Genomic DNA, 27,270 nt, shown 5'->3' on the forward strand with positions numbered 1-27,270 from the left:
TGTTTTTACTGTATTTTTTATCAAATAAATGTTACCTTGGTGTATGGTAACTTTTTTACGGTATACATTTATAATAGATATTTTTGCTAGACTTTGCACTGCGAGACAAAAGTCTGGCTTTAGAGACTACACTCATGCTAAATTAAGTAACTCATGAATATTTCAATCTAGCATCAGAGAAACTAGACAAGAGCTTCAGTGTGACAATTCACACACATTGTGGTGCAGCTGCCTATTTGTATTCAATGAGGATCTGCTTCTGCAACTCATATAAAGCTGCGTAGTGAAGTTGAATGGAGCCAGGCTGAATGTAAAGGTCTGAATTTCAAACAGAACAGTGTAAGAATAATGGACAGAATGAAGCTGAAAGGAATCCATGTAAAAAATGGACAGATTGAGTGGTGTGAACAAGGTGCACAGTGCTTGGGGCTGTGAAAGAGTGCTGATGTACTCTGTGTGTGTAAAAGCTGAAATCAAAATGTCCCTAGAGGACTAGGTTGACCGCTTGGTTATTGCTCTATTGCAGGACATTGATTTTGTCCCACAAATCAAATCTATTATCAAATGGCATTCACATTTTATGTTATATTTCCTATTGTGATATTGTAATTTCAGGGAAGAAAAAAATACAAACATAGTTCAAGTGAGGTACACTCCTCGCATTTTGCAGGATGCCTGGACAAATCTCACAATTTCGGGACAGGTGACCTTACTAGAATACACCATCTCAGCACTGTAACAGTGATAATGTAAAATAACTAATAACTGAGCCAAAAAAAAAAAAAAAAAAAAAAAAAATATATATATATATATATCTTAATCTTAATATCAGTGGTTAAAACAAGAAAATTACACAATAATCAAGGTTTCTCTACTAAATTTGGTTGAAAAAACTAAGCAAAACAAAACAGGTCTTTCATGCTGCTTCTATCTTCTGCGATTGATCTTTAGCTTTTCTACCCTTTATCTTTCCCAACAGAACAAGTGTCTGTAAAGATGTCTTAATTGGGATAAAGCAATCAGCATTAAAATAAGATAGTAAGTAAATATTCAGTTGGGGCTTAGACATTTCAATGAGCTACAGAATGGAGTCCACATAATCCGAAAACAGAAACACAAATGATAAAAGAAATACCTCCCACTTACATTGGTCTCTTCTTACTATGGTTGGGGCGAATCTTGGCCACTTTAGGATACAAACCTGCCACGATCACAGCCTTAATCAGCTTCTCATTCTCTGAGTAAAATAAATAAGAGAGAATATTATTTGTGTTTTTTATTTATTTTTTACGTTTACAATTTTTCCTAAGGTGCACTTACAATGTTAATGAAAATTTTACACCATAAATGGTCATAATATAGAAAAAAAAGTCAAATGTTAACCCTTACGTTAGTCCTGCTTAGTGCAATGGTTCGTATACTTGGTAAACAGCTTTAGAGAATTTGATGTTTCGCCATTCAAAGATATACAAGCTGTACTTGCATAACTGAAAAATAGCTACCCAAAGGTATGGCTGTCAAGTGCAATGACATGCCCTAAAGGGACTTTGCTATAGGAATTACACCTACAGAGATGATCAAATCATGAAAAGTGTTGATTACAACATTATATTTAGATCTACTACTACTTCTAGAGCGGAGCATTTTAGCCAATCACAGTCCCACTCTGTTGGCCACATTATTGCAGTGATATCGCCATTGCAACTAGATTTAAAGGGGAGGTTGACTGTTTTTTTTCTAGGCTTGATTGTGTTTATTGGGCGCAGTCTAACATGTTAATGCTTAATTAAAAAAAAATAATAATAATAATAATAAATTCCCCTCCTAGCCTTTCAATGGGGGTAAGAAGGTGTTGGTTGTCAGCAGTTCAGAAGATGTGAAATAAAGTGGGCGCATTCATAATAAAACGTCCCTCTGTAACAGAAATGAGTCGAACCAGACAAATTAAAGAGTCTATCAAAGCTGTGCGTTGAAACACGAGCCGAATTCCTCAGGAAGTCATAAATCAGTTCTAGTGCCACAAGAACCAAGCAAGATGACCAACCAACTTGTTCACACAACAGCTATCAACATTAACACCACTAGAACAATTATTTACAATTTCAATTCGAAGAAGAGAAATTTGGTGTCAAATTTGTTGTTCGTAATTGAAATGCAACGCTGGACATCACATGGAAACCCATGAGTTAAACACTTACATTGACTTCCCCCCACCTAGCAGAACCAGACTGAAATTCCTAAGGGGGAAGGGATTTTGTCTCCACAGAAGTATTTGTCAAGAGAATGGCAAAGAAACTGCTTTTTGTATATGTATATGGACCAGAATGAACGCAAAAAGACTTATAAATGAATCAGTCCATCGCTTCACCCCATATTCATTTATGTGTAACCCACACATTTGACTATCATGTTATAATCACTTATTGTGTATGTTTTTTTTTAATAACTATGGGATAGCTGAAGGATACATAGTCATGTCTGGCATGTGTGTGATTGAATTTTCTTGCTTGACATTGTCCTGAAAATCATTTATTTGTAAAATATATCATAACCTGGTTATAGGAATCATGTCCAAAATTAGACCCTGCAAGGCAGGAAAATTCGGACCACAGGCTTGGTAAGATAAACAAATGATTTATGATACCCCCGAGCCAAGACAATATCTGATTGGTCAAGACAACATTTGAGGTGTGGCCAACAGGCCACTTTAAATACCTAGGACACCATGACCTCTGGCTTTTTGTCTCTGCTATTAGTCATGCCTGCTCTTAGCTTTTAGCTTGTAGCTTTGCTACCTAGCTTCAGCTTTTAGTCTCTAGCTATGCTGCTGCTATTAGCCATGTCTGCTTCTAGTCTCTAGCTATGCTTCTGCTAGCTTGTAGCTTCTAGCCATGCTGTTTAATCATCACTGTTCTTTGAGCGCGGTTCCAGCGTGCTTCGGCCTGCAAGCCTGCTGCTACTTAGCCACGATGAGAAGGAACACAGCCTAGTCTCGTCAAACTTTATTTCTTTTCTTTTCCGTTTGAGAGTTTCGTGTTCTGACTTAAGTTTTGTCACGTCGAGTCTCCGACGCCTGAACTCGGGTGCCCATTCAACTTCAACCAGCGCACACGACTCTGCACTTTCAGCCAACGCCCAAGCACGGGCTCCCCAAGACGTCACTTTAGCGACTGAACTTCCAGCCAATCAACGACCTCGGGATAGCCCTTTCACCGGGACTCTTTCACAGGAGACGCAAGTAACTTTACCTCCAGACTGTGACCTTTGTTGGTGTATCTAATATAATTTTAACCTCACTGAGGAACTCAATGCGAGGGCTAATTACGTGATTGATGGTTGTTCATGTCTATGCATGAACGTATTGCTGTAAACTTGGGATTCCATATTTCCATTCTCTTAAACTCATCTTTCCCTAACTTTATATCTTCCTGCAACTTGTGTGAATGTGTGAGTCCGTGCGTTTATGTGTTAGATTAGTTTATATGTCTTAGATTTATCTAATAAAGCCTTATTCATATTGAAAAGAGAAGTATCTTGTGTTTTGTGCTTACAAGTTAATGTCTTAAACTGCCGATCTTGTTTCTGTGCTAATTGATAGTGTTTCACTACAGTTTGGATATTAGTATCCAGCGCAGATTTGATGTTAAACGGCTCGTTCACTGAATCGCAGGGCATCTCCGTGACCAGCCGTGAAACAGTGATTCTGTTCAAATTCCCTTTAAAATCTTAAATGATTCCCTTTGAGCTAAATTGACCTGTTTCCGTTACACCTCATACAGCACCAGGAACTTGCATTGAACTTTCTGCATTGTAACTTTGCAAATACTGTTTATGCTAATACAGCAACATTACGGTTTTTAATCAATCAACCATCCCTTTAATCATAACACAATGCAGACACAATGTAAATAAGAGATTAACTGTGCAGTGTAGATAACAGCATTGTTTATGACAGGAGTTTTAGCAAGAGTGCAGAAGTCAGTCACTGAACTGAAGTGATTGACAGGTCCAACGATTATAAAGGTGTATCATATTGCATTCTGCATTTTATGGTATAATGACCTCTTATATGCATTAGATATTATGAACTAACAATAAACCGTGATTTAACAGCTTTTAGTACTCTATAAATGTAACATTTTTGCAATAACTAGTGTTGAAAAAAAAAATGGTTGTACAACTGTCAGCTGAACAAGCCAAATGCATTAAATAATGTTGTGAAATATTTGTATTTTTGGGAGAAATTGTGTGTTTAGTTTTTCGCTTAGAAAAGATAATCTCTTTTCAAAGCTACACTGACAAAATCATCACATTCAGACTGCTCAAATCTTTAAAGATACCAGTGGTGTCAAAATGACAGACAGCTAGATATGTGAGCAAGTGGACAGCTGGGATAAAGGACAAATATTTAGTTAGATGGACAAGTAAAGTCAGAGTTACCTGAATTTATGTTAGAGCTGGGATCTTTAGGGTCCTTACTATTCACAAAGCCAGCTGCCAAAAGATGCTCCGCAAACTGACCCTTCATATTATGAAGCATCTGGTAGGAACAAGCAAAGTAGGTTTTTTGTTTATTAAAGGGGTCATATGACATTTCTAAAAAGAACATTATTTTGTGTATTTGGTGCAATGCAATGGGTTTATGCAGATTAAGGTTCAAAAGACACATTTTCCACATACTGTACATTATCATTGCTCCTCTATGCCCTGCCTTTCTGAAATACGTACATTTTTACAAAACTCTTCTTTCTGTAAAGAGAGGTGTGTGCTGATTGGCCAGCTATCCAGCGCATTGTGACTGGCTGAATTCCTCAAGCGTGTGATGGAAATGTTACACCCCTCACCATACTGTCGTCCCATGTGTCCCAGCACGATGAGACAAAAACCCATTACAAACGAGGCATTTGTTGCATCCAGTGGGGACATCATTACTGATTATATTGACTTATACTGTCTTTTTACATGTTGCGTATAACACTTGCGTAAACATAAAACCACGTCTGCATTTGTGATCGGAGAAATGGCAAACAACAAGCACTATTCTACACTCCCCAAAACTCGCGTTTGAATCACCAGTGGCAAATCTTTTACATATGAAGAGTTACTTACAGACTGTGAGTCAGAAGCACCAGACTGTACTTGCAAAGTTGGACCTGCCCCAGTTTATAAGAACAGACACTGGCATTGTATGCTACTCTCACAGGAAACAGTCCTCATCCTCCAAAAATGCGCTGCACACATTTGAATATTTGGGTTGAACTGTTCCGGAACAGTGTTGTAAACTTGTCGGAAACAGTGTTGAAACTTAACCACTGTTTCCTAGTTGTGTCCTCTTTCGGAAGGCCAAACAAAGTAGCTTCACTTTCACAATGAAACATAAAGTGACTCCATAACATGGCAGTGGCAGCAACAGCGAGAATAAAAGCTAACACCTTTCTTTGCATGAGCATTTGGCCGGCGTTATGCAAATCCTCCCAAATCTTGACGTAGACATGTAAGTGTGTGTTAGAATGAGCCGTTTTAGGTATGAGAGGTATCTTAGCTTTTATAAAATTTCTGCAACTTTACAGATCTTCTTTATGCACCAAGAGCTTGTAACACTCCAAAGAGAAAGGAAATGTTGAAATCACATCATATGACCCCTTTAAGTGCATATCAAAGAGTCTAATTTCCTCTTCGGTGTTCAACTGTTTGATCTGTGGAGAGTTAAGACTGACCTGTAGGGTGTTGGCAGAAAGGAAGTTTTCCCAGCAGTATTCCTTCTCAAATCTGCTGCCCTGTTTCTTAGCATCCTCCCAGCCCTAAAAAATAAATAAACAAATGGATTGTCACACACACATATATACATATATATACATATACATACGTACATACACACAACACACACACACACACACCTAACATCTAAGAGTGACTTCTTAATGAAGATGTACTCTTTAAGACTTACCCAAAATGCATTGACAATAGTGAGATGATCACTTCTAGAGTTTTGGGAGAGCATTTTCCTCCTCCGGTCTGCAAATTTCTCCTTTCCCTGAGATAAATTAATCCATCAGTCAAACAAGCCTTTATTAGAGAACACCCTCTGGGTTTGCTCTAAATGCTCTGCAAGATTGATGACTGGTGGGTGCCAAGTCAAGTCACCTCTATTTATATAGTACCTTATACAATACAGATTGTGTCAAAGCAGGTTTACAACGTTAAACAGGAAAAAGGTGTGCTGATAATACAAGAGGACAACAGTAAACAGTTTTTTTTCCGTTAAAGTCAGTTCATCATTGATTCAGTGATGTCATCATCCAGCTCTTCAAATAGTGTCTTGTGCAATCATGTGAGCAATATTGGCAGAAATTGTGTATCGCTTGTGATCATGTAAAAGGGTGTTTTTGTACCAGCGGTATGAAGAAGGGATCTTTAAAGCTAAGGCTGGCCGCAATAGTAAGAACAGGGTCCAAACAGCCCAGAAGAGCCCCGAACAGAATCATTTTTCCTATGTGAGGCTCCACAGGCATTCGGGCAAGATGAAATCCTAATGGAGTTAATTCTTCATTCCGGTTTAGAGCATTCTATAAGATACAAAAAGAGAAAAGGTTGGCTCTTCCAAAAGACGTTTGAAAATATTGTGCTGCTGCTGCTAAGTACTTTGATTTTAGACATCAAACCTCTCAATTACACAGCTTTCTGGAACACTTCATTCTGATCAATCACAGCATGTCACTGTCAAATAATTTAGCATAATAACGGTATGATAATGGACCATTGTCATGGGCCATTGATTTCCTATATCCCTGTGTTTCACACTTCTTATAGCACCCTTCACTCTTTTCTCTCACAAAAAGAAGGTTCAACTCAAATGTCCATTTAATTAAAAGGAAAGGAAAGGAAGTGACATGTGGCATCCCATACTTGGAATTTGTGATCAGCATTAACCCATCCAAGTGCACACACACAGCAGTGAGTAGTGAACAAACATGCACACACCGTGAACACACACAGGAGCTGGGGGTTCGGTGCCTTGTTTAAAGGTCTCACCTCAGTCATGGTATTGAGGGTGGAGAGAGTGCTGTACATTCACCCCCACTACAGACACAAACTCACAACCTTCGGGTTACAAGTCCGACTCTCCATTCATTAGGCCACGACTTATGTGAATTGATTAGTGAATTGGTTTTCAGGAATCTTCACGTCAAGAGTTTTTTTCCGTGATAATGACTTTAGATTATGCCTTAGCTAGTTTGCAACCCTCAAAGTAATCTATCATGTCCATTTAAATGACTGGTTAAGGAACCATGTAGCTGCTTTTTTTTGCTGGGTTCCTGACTACCCAATTTATTTTACAATAATGGCAGACTGTAAATAATCCCTTACTTATTTTTAAATCCAACCTTCTTTTTTAATTCTATAATTTATTCTTCCCTTCCATCTCTTTAGCCTCTCACCAGGTCCACCAGGTGTGTGATGGCCAGCTCTATTGCTTTGTCTGAGGGGGGGTCCATGGTTTTTCGCAGGAAAGATGCAATGGGTCCCAACTTCAGTATCTGACAGAAAAAAAAATATATAGAAAAAGAGAGAGAAATGGACCACGCTGTTAATAAAACCTTTTTACAATTTATGCATACAAATGTTTATATTAACCTCAAGGCTTTGTGTGAATAAATGATTATGATGAATATTTATTTGTGCTCACTCTACTGCCAAGCATCAGAGAGAACTGGGACTGGGCAGCCATGTGGAGGTGAAAATGACACAGCTAAAAGGCCTCGTTACACAATTACACTGCCTCTCAGATACAATGACAGTGATTAATGTCCCTTTTAATCCATTAGTTTGTTTGTGGGCTCGCTTATTATGGTCACCGGAGACTATTTGTGAAACCTATGCCTTGAGGCCCCATTAGAGCCACACAGATTCAGGAGAAAGAGGTTGAGTGTTTGTGTTTAATGAAGAGAATGTGTGTGTGTGTGTGTGTGTGTGTGCGTGTTGGAGAGCATGAATGAGTCACCAGTGGAAATGTCCAATTTCCTAAAACCACAGCAGTAAGAAGTTCTCTCTCTGAGAACTGCCAGCAAGCATGATTCTTATGCATTTTCACACTATACACACCTACTGCTGACACCAAACCTGTGTAGTGTGACTCAGACATAGCTACTGTACATCGATTTATACTTCTGTTGATCTCTTAGGGGTAATTCAACCATTTTAGTGAATTAATTATGCTCTGAGTGTTTGATTGAATACCTTTATTTGCAAGCAAAGCTCTTCCAGTGGAGTGCGTTGGATCTCAGGTAACTGGTAGTTATCCAGGAGGCTGGCCCTCAATCCATTATACAGGTGATAGCATTTCCCAGGAGACACTCTGACCAGACACACACACACACACAAAACAAGTGAGACGGAGGAAACAACGTCATACCACTTAAATTAGGAATGTCCTTTTGATGAATGCAAATTGCTACCAGCTAAATTTAATTGAGAACTCAGGCTTATAGTTTAGATTTATATGTATTCATTTAGCAGACAATATCATTGACGTGACTCACCTATATTCTACATAAAACAATAAAAAATAAAATAAATACTTCATTCGTTTAACATAAAATCATTAGTATTTCATTTATACCAATTTGATTTATTGCCCAATCTAGGTGGGGAAGGAGAAAAATAACAGAGATAGATATGCAGGAATGAATTAAGGCAGATATCAAGAAACATAGAAGATATGAAAGAAAAAAGGAATTTACATATTAAGCAGAAAGTTAGAATAGAAGTTAAAATGGAACCAGAAGGTAGGAATATAGTATATGAAGACAGGAAATGAGTTAGATAAGGAATACAGATTAGAAGGTAGATACTAGGGCTTCTATGGACTAGTCGAGTAGTCGAGAGTTCAACTACCACTTTTCGGCGCTGTCGGAAACAATCCACTAGTCGAGCATGCGTACAAAGAGTTTGCAAGTACGACATGAATTTTAGGATTACAAAATTGCGTGTAGCTGTTACTTTTTATGAACTAATCTATGTTAACTTAAATATGTAATGTAATAAGTAGGGGTGTGCCTGAAGCCGAATTCCTTATTCGGAATGGCACGGATAATGGCTTCAAAAATGAAAAAAAAAAATAAATGTATGCATTTAGCAGACGCTTTTATCCAAAGCCACTTACAGTGCATTCAGGCTATAAATTTTTACCTATCATGTGTTCCCGGGAAATGGAACCCCCAACCTTGTTAACGCAATGCTCTACCATTTGAGCAACAGAATAACAGATAAATAAATTCAGAATAATTCTGCCTGTATACTCGGCTGAAGCTGGCACAGTCCGGAGTTCGCTAGATAACAGGTGAGTCGGGGGCGATCAGAGCAATATTATACAACAGACCTCTAAAGTCACGAGTGTGAAGTGAATGAAAGTTAACTTTATGAATGAAAAGAGTGCAAATCAAACAGAGCATTGCAAATGTCTCTCCGTGCATCTCTCAGAAATCAGAGATTTGCAAGAGTAATTTCACCTATAATAATACATCATACACGTTGTAACACTAATGAGCTGATTGTATTTCAGCCATATTAATGAATCCTGACTCTAACACATTCTGCACTCAAAGACCAGAAGGTGAGTAAACAAGGACCTTCGTTTGACAACATAATTCACCATTTTGGGTGCCCTAATGCCTGGCCTGGCGCTAGCCTGGCTGGATTTAAATTATTTACGACAAAAATTCCAGAGTCACGTGGGCGAGCCTCAAAGGGGACATGAAACCCCCACATTTCACCCACACACATAAGCACACACACAAAAAGAAACCTTTCTTAAAGTTCTTTATCTTCGTCATTTTATTAATATGTATTTTGAATGTTTGTGTATTGCATAGAATGGTTAATCCTTGTTATGCAAGGATTATAATTTTACTATCTTATAAGTTGCAAATGTTTCTCCTCATTTTAACTTTCTCAAATAGTCATGTTTCTGTAACCCCACTCCTGACCAGGTCGTAAAACTTTATGACCCCACTGGGAAACAGGACAGGAAATCGAACTCTTAGAAAGAAAATAGTAAAATCTACTCAAATGTATTCTAAACGTATTAAGTATTGCTGTTTGGTTCATTAGATGGATCCTCATATAAATTGGATTATCTGCAGTTTATATTGTGTGTTAATAAAAACATTAAATGTGTGTAATTCTGCATTTGAATGTAACTTCGTTTTTCTATCAGCTATATATGTACTGTTTGGTGTTTTTGTAATTGTCATGTTGTGTCATGGCTCCTCCGGAAGCTTTCGTTTTCGTTGTTTTGTTTTCTTTTCTTTACTAAGTTTATTCGCCTATTCGCCTCTCCACATGAGGAAGACGAATTCTGAAACACTGCCTTGTTAAACCTTTCGAATACCGCGCGATTCCGCAGCAGCCCGGAAGATGAATGAACACCCCTTGCCACAAAGGACCACGCTGCTCCACACTCACGCCATGCTCCAGCGCAGCTCACACGCGCGTCACACGGTCTCCAGCTCACGCACACTGGACACTTTGCAAGTATCATTTTTCTATGGAGATTTAAATGCTGCTTTAAAGTTGGTCTATGATTTGATTCGTGTTGGCGTCTAAGGGTTACTGTCTGGGATTTTCATACCTGAGCTCATTCATTCTCTCTCTCTCTCTCTCTCTCTCTCTCTCTCTCTCTCTCTCTCTCTCTTTTTCTCTCTCTCTCTCTCTTTCTCTCCCTTATTTGGATTCCGTTATGTCTTGTACAAAGTTTACTGTCTGTAGTGTCATACGCGTATTTACTCTGTGTGATTTGTAGTTTGATGTATTATTAGTTCAATTATTAAAAACCCATATATTCATGATTGCCTTTGCCTCCACCTCGCTCACATTACGAGTCACTGAGATGTCTGATCTAGCTACAAGCTTTATTTTGAGAAACTAAATTTATCATAATGATAGGATAATGTTTTCATGGCCAGAGAATATTTTTCCTTGAATTATAAGAAGTGATAACTTTATTGAAAATTGATAAGTTAATCTTACGGCCGTTTGCTGGACAAACCACTGTTTGATTTGCAGTAATTTACAGTAAGAGATATCACTATAATTGATATGAAGAATGGAATATTGACATATGAGTAAATTACAGTGCCCTGTAATGATTTATTGATGAATGCAATTGAGCTATTTTTCATAATCAATAAAATTTAGTGTAACTGTCATATGAGATATATATTAATAATATTCCTGATTAATTATTCAAATTCCCTATATATCATTTGAGTTAATTATTATGTTCAACCCAGTGCAGTTACAGTTTTGGTGGAGATAATGCGCACATTTCAAACTTTGTTTGTGAGCAATCAATCTGTGTATATGGTTTTTAATAATTTCTGCACGTGCGCTATGAAATTATGTACTTGTGAGATAAGTCGCAAAAGGCGAACTCACTCCTAACTGACTGAGGCAAAAAGCTGATCAGTCAGCACGTTAGGCATTTATAGAAACTTAACAGTATAGTCACTGTTATTTTGAATGAAAGTAAACTGCAGTATAACGTTAAAAGTCTCCTGTTAAGAAAGACCAAAATCTTTTTACAGTAAGAACATTTTAATATGAATAATTAAAAGATGAAGAAAAATCTTTTATTAGTTGCAACATGTAAATCTGAACATGAGTGATGTTCCTCTGATTCAGTTAAAAAGGCCTTGCTTATTAAATATCGTTATTGAATTTGTGGTAAACCACAGTGATATTCAAAAATAAACTATAAAAACTCCTGGTCTAAAATTGGCTTAGCTACCCGATTTTAAACCTAAAACATTTAAATCATAAGTGCTATTTTGATAAAGGTTTATGGGAAGTCAACAGATGTAAAAATTCCTGTTTTTCACATTTGTGTCTTGGCAGTGAAACGAATCCTGTCCTTACACTCTTGTGTAGTATATAGCACCTCAGAGATCATAAAACCTTTTTCTGTTTGTTACTTGTGATTTTTGATGCAGAAAATCAGCCTGACAAACGATCAGATTCTAAGTCATATTGAAATTGTAATTCCGCTATCTAAACACCAGAGGGAACTCATGGTTTAGAAGTTTCAAGTTACGCCTTGCTTTCTGATTCCAGCTTGCATGAGTGCAAGTCCGCCATCCCGTGGCCGTTTCAGATAATGAGCTCTAAGTGCTAATGTCTATTTCCACTGTGAGGTATTGAATTAGCTGTCTAAATTCTCGATGATTATTTGCATTTACAGCTTTGCTCGTGCGAATATTATTACAGGGAAACAAAAGAATTTTCCCTTCCTTTGACTGTTTACATTTACTTTGAGTTTGGTTCAAACATGATTTGAATTAAAATGTAATTGTTTAATAGTGGAAATCTAGATGTTTCAGGTCAACTACTGATTGACCCACTTAGAAGGTAAGCCATCTAGTGGCAATCTCCTGTTAAATCGACTAACAGACCTCTGTCTTTTCCATTCTGTTTTGAATTGCATGTCCACTTTTACCCTTTTTGATTAATCTCACCCGGTTTGATTAATTTCATAATTATTAATGATAACTTACAGCTGTCGTTGGTTATTATAGGATATTATTCAGATTTTCCTTTTAATTCTTACATGCTTATTTTAAATTTTGATTTAAACCAGTTTTGAATTTTTTTATTTGAATTAAGTTTTCTGCTCAGCAGGTTAAGCACAGAGAGGCAGTGCTCCCCCCCCCCCCCCCCACCTGTGGTGAAAACCAGCTACTTCTTCTCCCTTGTTTCATTCCTGTCTTTTATTTTGATTTTTATTATTTTTCTTCTCTCTTTTGGCTTAGGTTATTTTGATAATTACCATTATTATCATAATTCCTTTGTTTTGTTTTATCATTATTAGGTAAAGCTGTTACCTCTCATTTCTACATATATATTTACTCAATTGATGTCAAACAAACAAAACCTTAATTAACTTTAAGTTTCTTTTGTTCATCCTTTGTGTATTTGATTGTGGAACTCCCTTGGCGATTGGACCGTCATCTCAGGTTTCCAGTGAGCAAGGATGCCCGACCGGTGCCCGACCACTGGCTGCAAGTGAAACTCGGTTCCTCTTGTCTCTGTCCGTTAGCAGCACGCAGTGGGACATCAGCAATTTGGGACTCCAAAGGTTGTGTTAAAAGTCACAAGCTGTTCGAGAGGGCGCAACGCCAGAGTAACGGAGGACCGGGGACACTGTGGTTAGTCTAGATGGAAATAGGGGTCCACGCGCACCCCTCGGCTTTTTTTATGCCACCTGATTTTTTAAAATCCTTAAAGTGTCTATTTTCATAATCTGCCAGGTGCCAAGCTGAAATAATGTCCCAAAGGGTTATTTTTTAACCCTTTGCTGCACCCGACCGGAACCCGAAAAATCTAAAAGTGATATAGTAAGTGGCATTACATTAGAAGTAAACAACATACAGAGACAAATGAACACATTTTTCCATACAATTCTGACCCCAGGAATTTAATGGAATAGTTATTTTTGACATTTGACAACATATTGACCTTATTTCTGGACAAAAATAGCAAGAAATTGCCAAAGATGTGTAGAGGATCAACTATTTTTTGTTTTCTCAAGCACATAGGGTTATTTTTTTTCCACAACATATTATTTATTTATCATTCAAGTGTCTATTTTAGATTAAATTGGGTACCAAGCTGAAATAATGTCCAAAATGCTTAATTTTTAACCCTTTGCTGCACCTGACCGGAACCCGAAAAATCTAAAAATGATATAGAAAGTGGCATAACGTTAGAAGTAAACAACATACAGAGACAAATGAACACATTTTTCCATACAATTCTGACCCCAGGAATTTAATGGAATGGTTATTTTTGACATTTGACAACATATTGACCTTATTTCTGGACAAAAATAGCAAAAAATGTGTAGAGTATCAACTATTTTTTCGTTTTCTCAAGCACATAGGGTGATTTTTTTTTTTTTTTCACAACCTGTTATTTCTTTATCATTCAAGTGTCTATTTTAAGATTAAATTGGGTACCAAGCTGAAATAATGTCCAAAATGCTTAATTTTTAACCCTTTGCACCAAACCCGAAAAATCTAAATATGATATAAAGTGGCATAACTTTTGATGTAAACAACTCACAGGAGACTAATGGACACATTTTTCAATACAATTCTGACCCCAGAAATTGTTATATGTCATGTTTTATAACATCTTGACCATCTAAGCTCAATAAGAGAAAAAAAAAATTCATTTGACAGCGTTTTCATTATACTTAGCAGCCTGAAATAGGATTTATTTTAATCTTTTACTTCACCTATCCTGAACCTGAAGATATTTAAAATAGTTTTACTTTTGAAGTAAACAAAACAAAGCAAATTAACTTAATAAATAATAAATAAATAAAAATAATAATAAAATAAATAAAAAACTACAGAAAAAATCCAAAAAGGTCCAAAAAGTTAACTGAGCATAAACTGCAAGTTTTTTAATTTTGGGGCTTTGCAGTTGGTGGTCGTCGGTTCGTACCTGCAGATCGCCATCTCCCACTGCTCTCTCTTTTCAAAATTTTAGTAAGTATTTGAAACTATAATTAAGATATACCTTTGTAGTCATAACTTAATGTGATTTTTCAACAGTTTTTACTATAATCAGAGGCTTTCGGAAAGCGAATCTGTATTCTTGACTAGCAGTGTTGGTAGCTTAGTTGGGTGGGGGATATGGATATGAGACTCTGTGAAGACATCAGTTCACCATACCACATGAGGGATATTTGTGAACAGATTCCATTGAAATTAGAGGACTTGTCTTTCAATTCAAGTTTATTTTTATTTGTATAGCGCTTTTTACAATACAAATCGTTACAAAGCAACTTTACAGAAAATTATGTTTCTACAATATTTGGTAGTAGCTTATGGTGGTGACTGTCAGTTTGTGCACGTTTGACAGGATTTTTTTAGAAAAAATTCATACAAGACGTAGTCAGCTAGATGATGAACATTATTAATATGATTAATTAATAATTATTATATGATGCAGTCACACATGTAGCAATAATTGTTAGCTCTGTTTGTCTTTGGATACAATTGGCTATCACCAATATTGCTATAAAAGCTTTACAGGGAAATAAATCGTTTACAAGTGTCAAAGGCTTCTATATCTGGTGAACATCCAACTGCTTCATCTACAGTAATGCTGAGCTGTATATGAGGTTCGACTTAATACACTCATGTTGTTGCACCTTGGAGAATGTGAGTTCATGAGAGAGGTCTTTGTCTCCCTGTAACCGTCTTGGCAATTTCTCACTGCGGTATTCAGGATTTGGAAAACCTTGATTTTTCCAATGTCTTCATGTACAAGTTGCACATGGATCTTAGCTGGACAACCTCTTTGCATTCAATCACATTCCTAAGAGTGTAATCCTTTACAACACAATATGACTTGTTATGTGCTGCTATCTTCTGGGCCTGCAGGCTGTCAGTGTTGTCTGCTGCCTTTTCTACTCTCTCCTTTCCACGCTCATGGGTTTGGTACTCTGTGTTGAAGTTGTTTCTGCATGATGGATAATACTTAGCTTCCATTACAAATAGGTCCTTGCCCTGCACCTTCGAATAAAGAGCCGCTTTCTTTAATTCTTGTGCCGTAGGTTCAATAACTTTCCAGCCTAGTTCATTGTGTTTCCAATTCTGAAACTTTGATTTTGCTTTGTCACAGAAAATGCACTGATTGGGAAACAAGAAGGAACACCTTCTTGCAGCTCCTTCAGATTGAACTGACAGTGATTTGACATGGCGCAGAGAGTCCCTTTTCAAATGATAATGATTCACCAGGTGTAGAAGCCTTTGACACTTGTAAAAAATCTACACTCACCTAAAGGATTATTAGGTACACCTGTTCAATTTCTCATTAATGCAATTATTTAATCAACCAATCACATGGCAGTTGCTTCAATGCATTTAGAGTGTGGTCCTGGTCAAGACAATCTCCTGAACTCCAAACTGAATGTCAGAATGGGAAAGAAAGGTGATTTAAGCAATTTTGAGCATGGAATGGTTGTTGGTGCCAGACGGGCCGGTCTGAGTATTTCACAATCTGCTCAGTTACTTGGATTTGGAAAAGGGAAAAACATCCAGTATGTGGCAGTCCTGTGGGCGAAAATGCCTTGTTGATGCTAGAGGTCAGAGGAAAATGGGCCAACTGATTCAAGCTGATATAACAGCAACTTTGACTGAAATAACCACTCGTTACAACAGAAGTATGCAGCAAAGCATTTGTGAAGCCACCTTGAGGTGGATGGGCTACAACAGCAGAAGACCCCACCGGGTACCACTCATCTCCACTACAAATAGGAAAAATAGTCTACAATTTGCATGAGCTCACCAAAACTGGACAGTTGAAGACTGGAAAAATGTTACCTGGTCTGATGAGTCTCGATTTCTGTTGAGACATTCAGAGGGTAGAGTCAGAATTTGGCGTAAACAGAATGAGAACATGGATCCATCATGCCTTGTTACCACTGTGCAGGCTGGTGGTGGTGGTGGTGTAATGGTGTGGGGGATGTTTTCTTGGCACACTTTAGGCCCCTTGGTGCCAATTGGGCATCGTTTAAATGCCGCGGCCTACCTGAGCATTGTTTCTGACCATGTCCATCCCTTAATGACCACTATGTACCCATCCTCCGATGGGTACTTCAAGCAGGATAATGCACCATGTCACAAAGCTTGAATCATTTCAAATTGGTTTCTTGAACATGACAATGAGTTCACTGTACTAAAATGGCCCCCACAGTCACCAGATCTCAACCCAATAGAGAATCTTTGGGATGGATATGGTGGAACAGGAGCTTCGTGCCCTGGATGTGCATCCCACAAATATCCATTAACTGCAAGATGCTATCCTATCAATATGGGCCAACATTTCTAAAGAATGCTTTCAGCACCTAGTTGAATCAATGCCACGTATAATTAAGGCAGTTCTGAAGGTGAAAGGGGGTCAAACACAGTGCTAGTATGGTGGTCCTAATAATCCTTTAGGTGAGTGTATTTTCCCTGTGAAGCTTTTACAGCAGTATTGGTGAAAGTCAATTGTATCCAAAGACAAGTCCACTAATTTTAATGGAACCTGTTCACAAATATCCCTCATGTGGTATGGTGAACTGACGTCTTCACAGAGTCTCATATCTCATATACTGTGTAGATATGACAGCTTCTTGCTTGCCCTCCCCACCTGCATGTATTGAGTGTTGTAAAATTACCATACTCAGAAAGAGTTGAGACATGTACAATATGTGTTAGGGAACGAATCCTCTTTGGAGGCACTTGAGCTGTGTTACAATGTTTAATTTTCCCCTTTGTAAGTATGTATGAAGTATTGAGCCTGAAAAAAAGAAGAAGAAAAAAACTTTAGCTAGTAACTACCAACTAAGCTACCAACACTGCTAGTCAAGAATACAGATTCGATTTCTGAAAGCCTCTGATTATAGTAAAAACTAACTATGACTTAAGTTATGACTACAAAGGTATATCTTAATTATAGTTTCAAATACTTACTGAAATTTTTCCAAAAGAGAGAGCAGTGGGAGATGGCGATCTGCAGGTACGAACCGACGACCACCAACTGCAAAGCCCCAAATTTAAAAAACTGGCAGCTTATTCTCAGTAAACTTTTTGGACCTTTTTGGATTTTTTCTGTTGTTATTTATAAAAATTTGAGTTAATTTGCTTTGTTTTGTTTACTTCATTGCTTTGTTTTGTTTACTTCAAAAGTAAAACTATTTTAAATATCTTCAGGTTCAGGATAGGTGAAGTAAAAGGTTCAAATAAACCCTATTTCAGGCGGCTAAGTATAATAAAAACGCTGTCAAATGAACTTTTTTTTTTCTCTTTTTGACCATAGATGGTCAAGATGTTATAAAACATGACAAATAACAATTTCTGGGGTCAGAATTGTATTGAAAAATGTGTCCCTTTTGTCTCTGTGAGTTGTTTACATCAAAAGTTATGCCACTTTAAATGATATTTAGATTTTTCTAAAGGGTTAAAAATTAAGCATTTTGGACATTATTTCAGCTTGGTACCCAATTTAATCTTAAAATAGACACTTGAATGATAAATAAATAATATGTTGTGAAAACAAATAACCCTATGCGCTTGAGAAAACAAAAAAATAGTTGATCCTCTACACATCTTTGGCCATTTTTTGCTATTTTTGTCCAGAAATAAGGTCAATATGTTGTCAAATGTCAAAAATAACTATTCCATTAAATTCCTGGGGTCAGAATTGTATGGAAAAATGTGTTCATTTGTCTCTGTATGTTGTTTACTTCTAATGTTATGCCACTTTCTATATCACTTTTAGATTTTTCGGGTTCCGGTCGGGTGCAGCAAAGGGTTAAAAAAAGAACCCTTTGGGACATTATTTCAGCTTGGCACCTGGCAGATTATGAAAATCAGGTGGCATAAAAAAAGCCGGGGGGTGCGCGTGGACCCCTATTTCCATCTAGACTAGGTTGAGTGTTTGGGGAGCGCCGGAGAGGTTGACCAAGCCACTGGTTTCCACCTGAATGACTTCAATTCACCCAGGTGAACCAAATGTGATAAAACCCATCCACTTATTATAAGCACCAGAATATTAGATATTCCCCCAGATATATTTTAAGTGTTTGACCCTTTTGCTTCTTTAAGTCACACCATATTTCTAGGTTTCCTACCCAGATAGCCCACTCACCTGTTGGCCCGATCTTAAAACCTAACAGTATGCTTAGGCCTCCTTATTCTCACTAATACATTGTGTTTCTATTGTTTGTATCTCATTCCAAGTGTTGTTTCACTGTGATCTTTTTCTATCCTCTGTTCTGTTGTGATTTGTTTCTTTCATTTCACATAGAGACAGTGACCTGTGAGAGCCACCAAGAAAGCTAAATAGCAGAGCAACAACCAGCAGCCGGTGTCATCACATGACCCGCTAGGCTACTGCCTGTCAAATCTCCATTTCAGGTCCTTCGTTGACCCAAGTTAATTGGCTACTTAACTGTCTGACTGTTTGCATCAGTTAGCCCCAAAATTCTCATAAACGGCACAGCCCGTTTGAATATAGCTTGTTAACCGTAGAACGAACTTGCATTGGTCTTTTTGTGTGTGCGTGCTGTGCTTCTCTCACTGACAGAGTCAGGATGTTCCAGTCATCCAGTCCAGCAGTCCACGGGGGCCACCTCTTGACATGGTTGAAAGCAGTGACGACCCCCTTCCTGCCCAAGGACGCCAGTAACCTGCAGCACCCAGAGCAACTAGACACCGAGCTAGATGAACTGATGGCACGCGATCTAAACCAAAGCTACTACTACAAAGAACTCGCCAGGATCTTCGGAAGCCTAGTTCACATTCTCGTCGCCCAGGCACGGCTCAGTGAATGGAGCAACATCGCGGAGGAGGCCTGGACGGTCACAGCACAAGGTGACAGCATCAACCAAGCTCCACAGCTGACAGCTGCATACCCTGAACGAGACAGCACAGGTCCTCACACCAGGTACCACAAACACAAGGTACCAGAAAATGCTGTTTTGACTACCTGCCTTCGCAGCGAGCTACACAAGACCGGTCCTCACCACCCATCAATCGTCACACCTACCTTGATGCCAACATTCCTGGGCAGCCTTGTCAAAAAGGGGGTGGGCCGAAAAGGAGTCAGCATGGAAGACCTGATCGACACAGGATTAAACCTGACGGTGATCTCATCTCACCTTCTCAAAAGACTCCAATTTTAAGCTAAGAGACAAGATCGAACTCTTAAACCTCAAACTTATGAACGGAATGTACAGGCGTACAGACAGAATGACATCCGGTTTGAACAAGTTGTTTCCATTCACCTGACAATCGTTCTGATGGGTCTAGTACATCCCATGTATGTCTCACCAATGAACACTCATACATTTCTCATCAGCAAAGACCTGCTAGACCACTTGGACCCTTTTCTGAACATCAAACAGCTAAAAGACTTTGCTCAAGTGCGGCTCAACCTGCAATGTGGTCAAACCTTAAACCACATGCTGGGTTTCTTCCAATCCTCACCTGAATGTGTGGAACTCGGACTCACACTTGCAAACAACAAGCATGTCAAACACCAACACCTGTTCCAGCAATGTGATAACATCACAAAAACACACAATGTGACAGTGTACTGGAGGAAGGTAAAAGGACACTCAAAGCTACTAAGTCTAGACAAGGACTTAAAAGACTGACACCCTTGTTAAAACTGGCACACTGAATAACATTCTGTGGTCACTCCCAACCCACCCAACCACCCACATTCAAGGTTGAAGTGATTACACACAGCATAAGAACTTTACTAGCTAAACTGCCTACCTCAGAATCGCTTACACTGGCTCCGTTGTCTACACAGACCAACATAGCGGACATGCGGGCTTCTGAAACCTCCATAAGGACTTTGCTTTACCACCTCTCAGACCCCTCCACCCACCCTGGCAACCAGTCTACAGTCACTGACAACCAACGCCCCAGACCACTGCATGATACACAAAACATGCTGCATGCACAGAACAATATTGTGGGTTGTGCACCGTCTGACATCACAATGCCAGGGCTTGTAATGCCACGGAGCAAAAGGGGGATAATGCCAATATATTTCCATGACGCAGCATGTGCTGCACCACGCAGCACCAGAGCCACTGACAAAACACTGAGGCAAGCGTCATGCTAAAGCGTCAGCTAAACCCAGTCGCCGCCCACTAAGCAAAGAGGCTGCCCTGTCCAACCAATACAGCCCTCGTTTGTTTCTTTCTCCCCTTTCTCTCTCTCTCTCCATATTATCTGTACCAGGATGCTGCTGTGGTTTGCCGTGCTGTGCTGTCAGCCAAAGAGAGGACCACTGAGACTCCTGATCACCGACGACAGGGCACACTACCCCAGCACTGTAACCGAACAGCTGTACAGCTGTACAGGGATCCGATGGAGAGAGGACTCCCTCACTCACACTGAGGCCGATGTCAAACACATGTTCAGCCAACATGAGAAAGTGACTGTTACACAAATGGAGTTAAGTGGACACCACCACCGCTCAAAACATTTTCCGAGGGCTTTGCTCTGAGCCGCCAGAATGATTAACATTGTTACATCCAGTGTCAATGCAGCGAACCAGACCATAAACTCCTTGAAACCACTGTTTACTGTCTTCCAAAAGGACTTTACCCAGACTCAGCTGTTTACAGCGTTAACAACAGACATGCTGTGGGAGGTTATCTCCTCCAATTACAGCCTAACCACGGGTAAAACCCCACCATACATGATACCCTTAAGCCTTGTGCTAACTGTGCTGTCTTACGCCATCACCACGCCAGCTGACCTGCTACAAATACACCTGGCCAACTCTCTGGATAGTGCCTTCCTACGGCACGTCAACCCCAAACAGAGAGAAGTTCATGTGCTCCTGAACCAACTCATCAGCGAGTCAAGCCAAGTCTACAGACCTAAAGACATTGTCAGTGTCAGGATGTGGAAAAGCAACACCCACACCAAGACACACATTCCAGATGTGGTGGCCTACCACGACAGCGACACACAGCTGTACCTGACCCCAAACATGCACATGTGTACTTTGACCAAAGACATTAATTATCTTTGCCTTAGCAAACCCTTCCTAAGACACAACGTTGAAGGAATCTGCGAGTTCCAACCCTGGGTCAGCGATACGCGCTGCCCCGCCGAAGTCACAGAAACGCAAGCAGAGATTGTAGGTGACAGATGGCTCGTCAACACTCCTGTGCGAACAGCTACACCCTGACTCTTGGCGTGACCATCATCCTATACAGGAGACTCAACGAGATGCAAACCTCTACAGCCAAACTCACGACAACTGTGGCTGGAGGTCTCCAAAGGAATCCCCGGAAAGGGGGTGCCAAGTCAAAGACAACACCAAACCTCATCAAGCTGAATCCTCAGCTCCAGGAACCACCTCCCATCTTGAACCACCTGCCGTCATGATTCACCTTTCATCTGCCCATAGTGATGATTGCCGTCCGATGATGTCCACACAGGGACTTCATCCGACGGAAAAGGGGGAGATGTAACACTAATGAGCTGATGGTATTTCAGCCATATTAATGAATCCTGTCTCTAACACATTCTGCACTCAAAGACCAGAAGGTGAGTAAACAAGGACCTTCGTTTGACAACATAATTCACCATTTTGGGCGCCCTAATGCCTGGCCTGGCGCCAGCCTGGCTGGATTTAAATTATTTACGACAAGAAATTCCAGAGTCAAGTGGGCGAGCCTCAAAGGGGACATGAAACCCCCATATTTCACCCACACACATAAGCACACACACAAAAAGAAACCTTTCTTAAAGTTCTTTATCTTCGTCATTTTATTAATATGTATTTTGAATGTTTGTGTATTGCATAAAATGGTTAATCCTTGTTATGCAAGGATTATAATTTTACTATCTTATAAGTTGCAAATGTTTCTCCTTTTTAACTTTCTCAAATAGTCATGTTTCTGTAACCCCACTCCTGACCAGGTCGTAAAACTTTATGACCCCACTGGGAAACAGGACAGGAAATCTAACTCTTAGAAAGAGAATAGTAAAATCTACTCAAATGTATTCTAAATGTATTAAGTATTGCTGTTTGGTTCATTAGATGGGTCCTCATATAAATTGGATTATCTGCAGTTTATATCGTGTGTTAATCAAAACATTAAATGTGTGTAATTCTGCATTTGAATGTAACTTCGTGTTTCTATCAGCTATATATGTACTGTTTGGTGTTTTTGTAATTGTCATGTTGTGACCCAACTATTCCCCTGTGTAAAGTGTGTGTAAAATGTATTAATCTTGAATTACGAACTTGCTAGAATATTACTGCTGAAATCTGATAAGCCCTAAATCATTAGGTTGGATGTTTCCACAAAGACAAAGGAACTTTTTCCCGCTTCAGATCGCGGACGTTCATTGGTTGTTCACGCGAACCGAGGCGTGAACCATCTCAAGCCATAAGAGCTGACCGAACAAGGTCCGCCCTCTCTCTTCGTTCTCTGACACGCTGCTCTACTGTCGAACCTGGTCGCTTCCGCTCGTCCCTCCGAGCGGCCTCGGGCCGCTCTAACATCGCCGTCCCTCTCAGCCGGGAGGCTGAGAGGCGGAGAGAACAGCCATTCTCATGGATCCTCCGGAAGCTTTTGTTTTCGTTGTTTTCTTTTCTTTTCTTTACTAAGTTTATTCGCTTATTCGCCTCTCCACATGAGGAAGACAAATTCTGAAACACTGCCTTGTTAAACCTTTCGAATACCGCGCGATTCCGCAGCAGCCCGGAAGATGACAAACACCCCTTGCCACAAAGGACCACGCTGCTCCACGCTCACGCCAAGCTCCAGCGCAGCTCACACGCGTGTCACACGGTCTCCAGCTCACGCACACTGGACACTTTGCAAGTATCATTTTTCTATGGAGATTTAAATGCTGCTTTAAAGTTGGTCTATGATTTGATTCGTGTTGGCATCTAAGGGTTACTGTCTGGGATTTTCATACCTGAGCTCATTCGTTCTCTCTCTCTTTCTCTCTCTCTCTCTCTCCCTTATTTGGATTCCGTTATGTCTTGTACTAAGTTTACTTTCTGTAGTGTCGTACGCATATTTACTCTGTGTGATTTGTAGTTTGATGTATTATTAGTTCAATTATTAAAAACCCATATATTCATGATTGCCTTTGCCTCCACCCCGCTCACATTACAAGTCACTGAGATGTCTGATCTAGCTACAAGCTTCATTTTGAGAAACTAAATTTATGATAGGATAATGTTTTCATGGCCAGAGAATATTTTTCCTTGAATTATAAGAAGTGATAACTTTATTGAAAATTTATAAGTCAAACCACTGTTTGATTTGCAGTAATTTACAGTAAGAGATATCACTATAATTGATATGAAGAATGGAATATTGACATATTAATGAGTAAATTACACTGCCCTGTAATGATTTATTGATGAATGCAATTGAGCTATTTTTCATAATCACTAAAATTTAGTGTAACTGTCATATGAGATATATATTAATCATATTCCTGATTAATTATTCAAATTCCCTATATATCATTTGAGTTAATTATTATGTACAACCCAATGTTGTTACAACGTTCTATTATTTGTATATGTTTAAAAGGCAATGATTTAAAGCTTGGGATACAATATGATACGAATTAATGGAATAAGCACAGCGCGCTCACCAATCAAACAGCCACGCTCCGCATCTTAGTCTCTCAAAAACCAAACCAGTTCTAACAGGCTAATAATCAGCTTCGATAGGGATACATTTTCTACTTGGTCAACATGTTTGCATCTTTATCTTTTGCTGGTTTGTGCGGCACATACACATTTGTTTAGTGAAGTTCACTAAACATTAAGACACGCTTAAAAAGTTCTGCATAATGAAAAGGTGCGCATTAAATGGATTCAGTCGTGTTCAAATGATCACTAAACGTTTGTCATGACATCTCTCTGCTTGCATGATAAATGTTATTTTATTTTTTCGGTTCCTTGATGCTGTCTTTTTTGGCTTGCTTAGTCTGGGTCACTTCATCTACAGTGATATCGTTGATTTGATTGCAAATGAATGCACAGACACTATTTAAACAGAGATGACATCACTGAATTCAATGATGAACTGCCTTTAACTGTCATTTTGCATTATTGACACACTGTTTTCCTAATGAATGTTGTTCAGTTGCTTTAACGAAATGTATTTTGTTTAAAGCATTATATAAATGAAAGTTATCATTTTAGAAATTATAAATTGCTAAAATTATTAATTATTAATATAAATTGACGTGAGCGTCAAAGTGGCCAGAAGTCATTAATTTTCATTTTGAGCCTGCGTCGAGCAGCAGCAAAGAACGACGCGGCGCGGCTTGGTCGTTGAGAGAATCGAGGGGAGTTGAAATCAGGGCAACTTCATGGTAATGGGCTATGACACGGTTGGGCAGCAACCAGTCAGAATGTAGAAGTCCACCACTTGAGAGAATTCCAGAGAACGCAGCTCCGACAACATTAGTTCTCAAGCACAATATAGGACAGGTTGATTTTTGCTGTGGTGAGTTTGCAATTATCTATGAATCCCTGTTTGCGTAGCCTACAGGGACATAAAAAAAAAAAAATTAAGTGGACCAAGGTGTCTGAGATTATTCATGTTTCTGGTGAGTTGCTGATGTGCATTAACGATATAATAATAATAATCTAATGATATAATAAATAATAGTAGGCTACAGTAGTCCCAGTTTACTTTTAAACAAATTTGCTTGATTATACTTACATTAAGTAATGCTTATACTTGATTATATTTACTTAAGTAACATTTTCAATGCAGGACTTTTACTTGCATCAGAGTATTTTTACAGCGCTTTATATATTATTAGGTAAAGGATATTAAAACTTCATCCACAACAATATTTCATGAGGTTAACTTATAACATTACTCTCATTGTGGTTAGTCTGCACAAGATCAACAAGCTTGTTTGCTTTGCAGCCACTTTAAATACAAGATAAGCATTCAATCTCAAGAATCTTTCTCTAGCGTTGTGAGCAGGTCGGCCAGAGCGATTTTTGACGCTGTCGATACCAGCGGTGTGAATGCGGAGTAAGTTATTACTATTGTTAACTGATAGTTTAATAGGAGTATTTATGCCGTTTAAACCTAAATCACAGCAACATCTATCTGTGAAGGACATAGATATATACAAGCGTTAGCTAATCATAGCAGTGGGCATTTGGTATCAAAACAGGACAGAACATAGACTATTACTTCTAAATTATGATGTTTTTTGGTAAAAGTCTTGATAACATTATAAGTGGACCTCAGAGACCAGTACTAAATGAAAAACAGAGGCAGTTCTTGGCCTCTTTAATAGTAAATAAGACGCAATATGACAATTTTTGAATAAAAAAACAAAAAAACAATAGTGGTCCGTTCACACCAGATGCAAATAAAGCATTGCAAGCTATGACGTAGCAAGCTGAGGCAAAGCAGATAGTCTCCGTAATCTGCGGAACACATTTTTAAATAGGCGGTGTCTTTATAAATAAACCGCATATTTGAGTGTAAAACAACTACATTCTCGCCTGAAATTCTTTTAAAACTACATTTCGTAACTAACGTAATATTTAGAAAATGATTCGAATAAATGGTGATTGAAATCACAATGCTGCGTGAACTCAACTGGCAGAAGCAAGCAAGCAAATATTATTTAAATAGCACTTTTCTAAACAAGTTAATGCAATTCAAAGTGCTTGACAAGGAAACAATAGAAACAGCAATTAGTAAAATTACAGGAATAATTAAAAAGTAAAATAGATAGACCCATTAAGATAAAATTTAATTAAAAAAAATCAAAATATGAATAGAAATAAATAAAAATGCATCATTACAACAAAGCAAAGCACACTATAAAAAGATTTCAGAAGATTTTATAGGAAGGCCTGACTAAAAAGATATGTTTTTAATTTAGATTTAAAGCTATTAATGTTTTCAGCACATCTTATGTTCTCTGGAAGATTGTTCCAGAGGTGAGGAGCATAACGGCTAAAAGCAGCATTACCAAGTTTTTTAGTTCTACTATAAGATACATTTAAAAGAAAAGAATCTGAAGATCTTAGAGTCCTTCTCGGTTCATATACTGTAATCATATTTGAAAGATAGTCTGGAGCAAGTCCGTGCAATGCCTTATAAACTAATAAAAGATTTTTAAAATCAATTCGAAATCTAATAGGTAACCAGTGTAATGACTTTAATACTGGTGTAATATGATCTCTTTTTTTGACTTTTGTCAATGTTCGAGCAGCAGTGTTTTGGATTAATTGTAATTGGTTAATTGTTTTCTTTGGTAGACCTGTAAGAAGGGCATTACAATAGTCAAGTCTGCTAGTCATAAATGCATGCATTAATTTTTCTGTATTGCTCAGAGAGAGAAATGATCTTACTTTAGCAATGTTCTTTAGATGATAAAATGCTGTTTTAGTAATATTGCGTACATGAGCTTTAAAATTAAAATCAGAATCAAAGACAACTCCTAAGTTTTTTGCCACTTGGCTTGGGTTTAATCCGAGTACATTTAGTTTAGTGATCAATTTCTCTCTCTGCGTTTTTGATCCAATAAGCAAAACTTCTGTTTTATCTTGGTTAAGTTAGTTGTAAGAAGTTCTGTGACATCCAATCATTTATGTCTTTAATGCAATTTACTAGGGAATCAATTTGTACAGGGTTATCTGGAGACACAGCTACATACAACTGTGTGT

At 38.5% G+C, this 27,270-nt stretch overlaps 1 protein-coding gene across 1 annotated transcript in view; it reads right to left on the bottom strand.

Moving 5' to 3' along the window:
• Positions 1–27,270, bottom strand: part of dhx36 (DEAH (Asp-Glu-Ala-His) box polypeptide 36) — a 48,459-nt gene that overhangs the window by 4,471 nt on the left and 16,718 nt on the right. The window contains exons 16-22 of the mRNA XM_052582210.1: positions 8,239–8,356; positions 7,440–7,538; positions 6,393–6,566; positions 5,948–6,034; positions 5,718–5,801; positions 4,441–4,540; positions 1,147–1,237 (exon numbers count right to left, since the gene is read on the bottom strand). Coding sequence (XP_052438170.1) covers positions 1,147–1,237; positions 4,441–4,540; positions 5,718–5,801; positions 5,948–6,034; positions 6,393–6,566; positions 7,440–7,538; positions 8,239–8,356 — 753 coding nt within the window. The remainder of the gene's footprint in view (positions 1–1,146; positions 1,238–4,440; positions 4,541–5,717; positions 5,802–5,947; positions 6,035–6,392; positions 6,567–7,439; positions 7,539–8,238; positions 8,357–27,270) is intronic.

Source organism: Carassius gibelio, chromosome B18, assembly GCF_023724105.1.
Source record: "Carassius gibelio isolate Cgi1373 ecotype wild population from Czech Republic chromosome B18, carGib1.2-hapl.c, whole genome shotgun sequence".
NCBI lineage: Eukaryota > Metazoa > Chordata > Actinopteri > Cypriniformes > Cyprinidae > Carassius > Carassius gibelio.